This window comes from Euphorbia lathyris, chromosome 3 (genome assembly GCF_963576675.1).
Source record: "Euphorbia lathyris chromosome 3, ddEupLath1.1, whole genome shotgun sequence".
Lineage (NCBI taxonomy): Eukaryota > Viridiplantae > Streptophyta > Magnoliopsida > Malpighiales > Euphorbiaceae > Euphorbia > Euphorbia lathyris.
Window position 1 is genome coordinate 63993554 of NC_088912.1, and position 5738 is coordinate 63999291.

The 5738-nt window shown below is 31.7% G+C and overlaps 1 protein-coding gene across 1 annotated transcript; it reads left to right on the plus strand.

Annotated features, from left to right (window-relative positions):
- Positions 1 to 1508: 1508 nt before the first annotated feature.
- On the plus strand, positions 1509 to 4498 carry LOC136221584 (AP2-like ethylene-responsive transcription factor At1g16060). The gene is made up of 8 exons (XM_066008961.1): positions 1509 to 1858; positions 1938 to 2020; positions 2136 to 2144; positions 2228 to 2316; positions 2413 to 2486; positions 2557 to 2607; positions 2754 to 2830; positions 3681 to 4498. The coding sequence occupies exons 1-8, from the start codon at positions 1722 to 1724 to the stop codon at positions 4181 to 4183; spliced, it is 1023 nt and encodes a 340-aa protein (XP_065865033.1). The 5' UTR covers positions 1509 to 1721; the 3' UTR covers positions 4184 to 4498.
- Positions 4499 to 5738: the final 1240 nt, after the last annotated feature.

A 5738-nucleotide genomic window follows, 5' to 3' on the forward strand; every position in this document is an offset into this window, starting at 1 on the left:
AGGGGAATAATCTTCCCCAAATGTATCTTTCCAACTACTCTTGCTGCGGGAACAGGAAAGTGACAAGAATATATTGCTTTGGTCCCTGTGAGGGGTTTACTACTTGTTACAGTTCCTTCCTCGATCACCCTTTTTATGGTATTCATGATATATGTTCCCCCTTCACGGGAAGATGTGGACCGTATGTTGCTTGGTGGAACAGGCGGTGAAATCTTTATTTTTTTTGGTAACCTAATGGCATCTTCAGTTGCGGTCGGTTTTTCTTACAATTCGGACATCATAGCTTCATGCTTATTAATGGGTTGTTGAATGGTGCTTATTGTATAAAAGAGTTATTTAGTGATGCAGTCCATGAATTACATGCATGCTGGTTCAAGGGATCCTAAACATTCCCCAATATATCGGTCGACGTATTGAAGAAAAACTATTGGGTTCCTGCTGGCATCCCGAGGGGTATTAGGTTGTTGGGAGAGTGCTAGGTTAGCAGTATTTTCTTGATGAGTCATGGTGGCTTGATTGGTTCGATCCACGTTCACCGCATCAATTTGATACGAGAGAATACGTGAGATAGTACTCCATCATCTGAAGAGATATTTTTTGTGCCTAAGATAAGATAGAAAGATGGTCGAAGTTAAACCGGTAATCGGGGACCCCATTTTAATGCCTAAGTTAGCAAAGTTTTAGATAGAATACTAAGAAATTAGGGGTAATTGTGATAGATGTGTGTATGTACTTTGACTATGATGTTATCTCATATTTATAGGATGCTGAAGGATACATCTGTTAGTCAATGTTCTCCTTAGATTCCTCGAAAGACAACTAGATGATGGACGCATTTTAGGTAGTTTGCATTATACTTTATTTGGATTTCTTAATCTTATGCGAGATTGACAGATTCTAATCCAAAATAGATTTAGATGCCTTCTAATTGGTCCACGTTTCTAATGAGGGGTTTTATTCATGTTTAGTTCAACCAGACTGCTCTTATTAAACCGAACGTTCATGTTAGTCTAAAATGATGACACATATACATATTATACATTGATATGATTCACTAAACATGTAAATGTTATGCTTACTTTGTTTTACTTTGTAAGTGTTTTCACCATTGGATTAATTTTATGCTCCATCATCCAATGGTGAAAATACATCAAGTAATGATACTTTGTCAAAAACAAAGTAATCGTAGAAGGCACCAACTAAACAATATGAAATCCTAAATTATAGTTTATTATAAATATGCATGTCCCTACGTGTAAAATCATTTTTTACACTATTTTGAATATTATAGAAAGAAAAAAAGAAAAGAAAAAGTTATAATATATATTTTCTTTTTAATTACAAAAATGTTGCATAGTCAGTATCGTATTTTTTTTCAAAAGAAAAAAGAAAAAAAAGTCAATATCGTATATTACGTCGGATGGGGCCATGGTACAAAATTAATTCGAAAACACGAGAGGAGATTAAAAAATGAATAAAAGTAATTATACAAAAGATGAAAAAGAAAACAACACAAAACACAAGGCAAGGCCTATAAGTGAAGAAGACAAAGGAAAAAAGTGTTGAGACGGCCATTAAAAGACAGCCGGCTCTCCTCCGATCCGATCTCCATTTTTATGGGGAAAATATCCGTCTTTTCGTTTTAACTCTTCTTATTGTATCCTATCTCCATTAAATTAAAACTGCTTCTTCAAAATTTTCTATATTGGTATAGCAGTTTAATGGCGAAAATCTCTCAGCAAAAAGGGCACAAAAATACCACAACTGCAAATCCGACGACAAAGACCAAACGGACTAGAAAAACTGTCCCCAGAGACTCTCCTCCCCGGCGAAGCTCCATCTACCGTGGAGTTACCAGGTAAATTTCATTTTAGTCCATGTTCTTTATTTATTTATTTTTCATTTCTGTTTTGTTATATGAATTAGAATGGATTTAGGCATCGATGGACTGGACGTTACGAGGCTCATTTGTGGGATAAAAACTGCTGGAACCAATCCCAGAACAAGAAAGGCAGACAAGGTTTTTCTTTATATCTCTAATAATTTTCCTTCTTTTTTATTATCTTCTTTTCATTAATTATTAACTTTTTTCTTTTGTGATGATCATTATATATATATGTGCTGTGCTGGGACAGTTTATCTGGGTAAGTATTTCGTATTTGTAAAGTTTAATTTAGTTTTGATTGATTTAGAAATTAGTGGTAAATTGAAAATGGGTTCCTTATAGGGGCATATGATGATGAAGAAGCTGCTGCACATGCTTATGACTTGGCTGCATTGAAATACTGGGGACCAGAAACCATCCTTAACTTCCCAGTACATTTTCTATTTCATATCATTTCTTGGGAGAACCTTATATATATGTGAAAGTTGAAGTTGAAGTTGAATATTATATGTTGATTTGAATTTCAGTGGTCAAGTTATGAAGAAGAGCTTAAAGAAATGGAGGGTCAATCAAAAGAAGAGTATATTGGATCCTTGAGGAGGTAACTAATACAATTTTCAAATAGAATTTATAAATTAAAGTTTATTAAAATGAAGATGAATTATTTGCAGGAAGAGCAGTGGATTTTCTCGTGGGGTCTCAAAATATAGAGGTGTTGCAAGGTAACCGTGATGGTTTAGTTAGAAACGTCAAAATCATAATAATTTAATTTAATTTGCGACGTGAAGTTGTTGATCAACATTTGGCAACAATTTATGAGCCGCTTACTTGGACAAGACCTTCATTTTATTTCTTTCTTTATATTCAGGCACCATCATAATGGAAGATGGGAGGCAAGAATTGGTAGAGTTTTTGGCAACAAATATCTCTATCTTGGAACATATGGTATCTTTTTTTACTCAATAATCACATTCTATAATTATTTAATCCCTGCCTTCAGCCTCTTTTCCTACTTTAGAAAATTCATAGTCATTATAACTTATTTTTAACAAAGAAAACCAAATTAGGATGATTAATTAAAAGAAATATATATATACATACTACTTAATGATATTAAAAATTAAATTGATAAATTAAGTGTATTATTGTGGTACATGTGTGTTCAACACATAAGAGGAGCTTGATAGATTAATGGTTCCCTCTCAAAAGCTGGATTGTTTCTTTGAATTTACACTATATCTTAGGTCTAAACTTATCTAAAGTGCATTAACTTATTCACATTTACCTATCAGCCCTTTTAATTTGTTTAGATAGATAAATTTTAATTTATCTAAATCTTTTTATGTTTTACTGTGCTAAACTTAAAAAGTTAATTATATCAATTTAAATAAGTTCAGAAAGTTAATAGAAGACTCCGCAATCATTTTTTTTTTAAATAAGTTGAAAAATTCCTGATTTTGTTTTCTGAAAACTGTAAGTAAATGTGTTGATTTATCGAGCAATTAATGTTAATTATATTAATATAGGTTTTAATAATACGAATAAAATTGTCCATAAAAAAGAGATGGCATTTAAGTCAAAAAGAATAGGATAGAGATAGGGGAGGTGTATAGTATGCAATCGAAATGGGGTTGGTTGGGATATAGATCACCAAACCTCAACTGCTTACTAAAATCCATTTATAATTTCTAACTCACCACCAAAATCTGCATGCAAATTAAATTCTCAAGCATTTTTTTATTTTTTATTTTTATTCCCACACTACCCTTTACAATGTGACATATTCTCATTGCAGCCACTCAAGAAGAGGCAGCTACAGCTTATGACATGGCAGCTATTGAGTATCGTGGACTAAATGCTGTTACTAATTTTGACCTTAGCCGTTATATAAAATGGTTACGTCCACAAAACCCTAATACTGATCATACCATTCCAACCCCTAATATTGATCAACAACCTGGATCAACTTGCACTTCCGCCCACCACCAAACCTCAAGCTCATCCGACACAACCACTCCGCCTCCGGCCCCACCCCATGACTCCCCTTCCGCCTCACCTTCTGCATTAGGGCTACTCTTGCAATCCTCAAAGTTCAAGGAAATGCTAGAGAGAACTTCAGCTAATGATTGCCCCTTAACTCCACCGGAGTGTGAACCCCCGCGCCGAAGCTTCCCGGATGACATTCAGACCTTCTTCGATTGCGCAGATTCCGGTAGCTTTGTAGGAGGTGATGATATTATTTTTGGAGATCCAAATACATTTGCTTCACCGATTTTTCACTGTGAATTTGATGGTTAAATTAGAAGAAATATTCAACAAAATAAATATATATACAAATGTGGGGTTTACTTTTTTTTTTTTTTTTCATTTGTGATTAAACAGATGATACGATAATATAGAATATGAATTCTTTGTTAAAAACAATTTTGAGACATGTTTCTCGTTTTTCCTAATAGAAATGTGGGAAGAAGAGATGTCTTTTTAATTTGTATTATTATTTTATAATTAGATGTAGATATTGGGCAGAGAAAGATACACATTAATTCATTTATCAATTATTTCTCTTATAATTTAGTAAAGATAAACGATAATTAAGTGCAACATTTTATTTGATTCTGTTGTTTTCCTTTTTCTACATTAGTGAGTACAATAATGATGTTTGAAATTATATATATGGTATCTGCTTAGTCACATGTTTATTTAAATCAGTCAAGATAGGTTTATGACTTCAAGAATACATCATTTTACAAGAAAAATTAGATCGAGTTGACAAATGTATATAGTTATATAAAATGCAAATTGTAGTCCCACTTGAATAAATATTAGGCTTCACATGTCTCGATTCATCCTAAAATTTCATCAATTTTAAATGAATTGATTTTTAATAGAGTTATCATTTGACTTTTTATATATATATATATATATATATGATATTTATATTATTTTTAGTTTTGGGAATGTCACATGAAATTATATACTATGTAATTTTATACACTGGCAGATCCAGAACGATTGTTCAATATATGAAAAACTTGTATAATTTTGGTTGTTTGAAAAAATGCATAGTGAATACTATATATTTTTTCTTTTTCAAATAAAAAAAATACTATATATATTTAATAACATGTATAGCGTGTTAATATAACGATATGACATATTAATATATGAGTAGATATCATATATATTGCAAGTTGATTTGACTTGCGGAAGGGGCATGAAAGTATTTTTGCCACTTGATTAGGAATTAGAGTGGTTTTACATTTTTCTCAATTGCCTTTTAAAAAATTAGCCTCGTTAAAAAGCCTAAGGAAAAGAATGTTAACTAATGTATTGAAACAGAACAGAATGAATACAATCAGACTGGACAAGAGAAGCTACAATCAAATGTAACTCTTGTCATATAGTGAGACTATAATAGAATTTGGAAACTCGAGCAAAAGAATGAGCAATCGAGTTCAGGGGCGTATACAGGGGGCCCGGGCCCCTCCGGCCACCAGAACCACCATGGTTACGAGTAGTTTTGCCCCCCAAATATTAGTGTATATAAATTCTATGTAGTAATATTTCATTGTTTAAATGTAGATGAGATGGTTAAAATACTTGCTTCTTTTTAAAAGGTTCTAGATTCAATTCCCTCTAACCTCAATTTATTTTAGAAAGTGTTTATTTATTTAAATTTTATTTTTCAATAATTATAAACTATGTTACCATTATTAATTTATTTATTTATTTTCATAACACTTTTGAACTCATTTTTATTATGTATTTTTCATTAAAAAAATTAATTTCTTATTTTTGAAACTCAAACAACTTAATTTCTAAATTAAATTTTAAAATTTTAAAACTAAAAATA

Excerpts from the sequence above, each read along its gene's own strand:
- LOC136221584 (XM_066008961.1), top strand. The coding sequence starts at position 1,722 with ATGGCGAAAATCTCTCAGCAAAAAGGGCACAAAAATACCACAACTGCA. Across the intron at positions 2,608-2,753 it reads AAATATAGAGGTGTTGCAAG|GCACCATCATAATGGAAGAT; the intron begins GTAACCGTGATG and ends CTTTATATTCAG. Across the intron at positions 2,831-3,680 it reads TCTCTATCTTGGAACATATG|CCACTCAAGAAGAGGCAGCT; the intron begins GTATCTTTTTTT and ends TTCTCATTGCAG.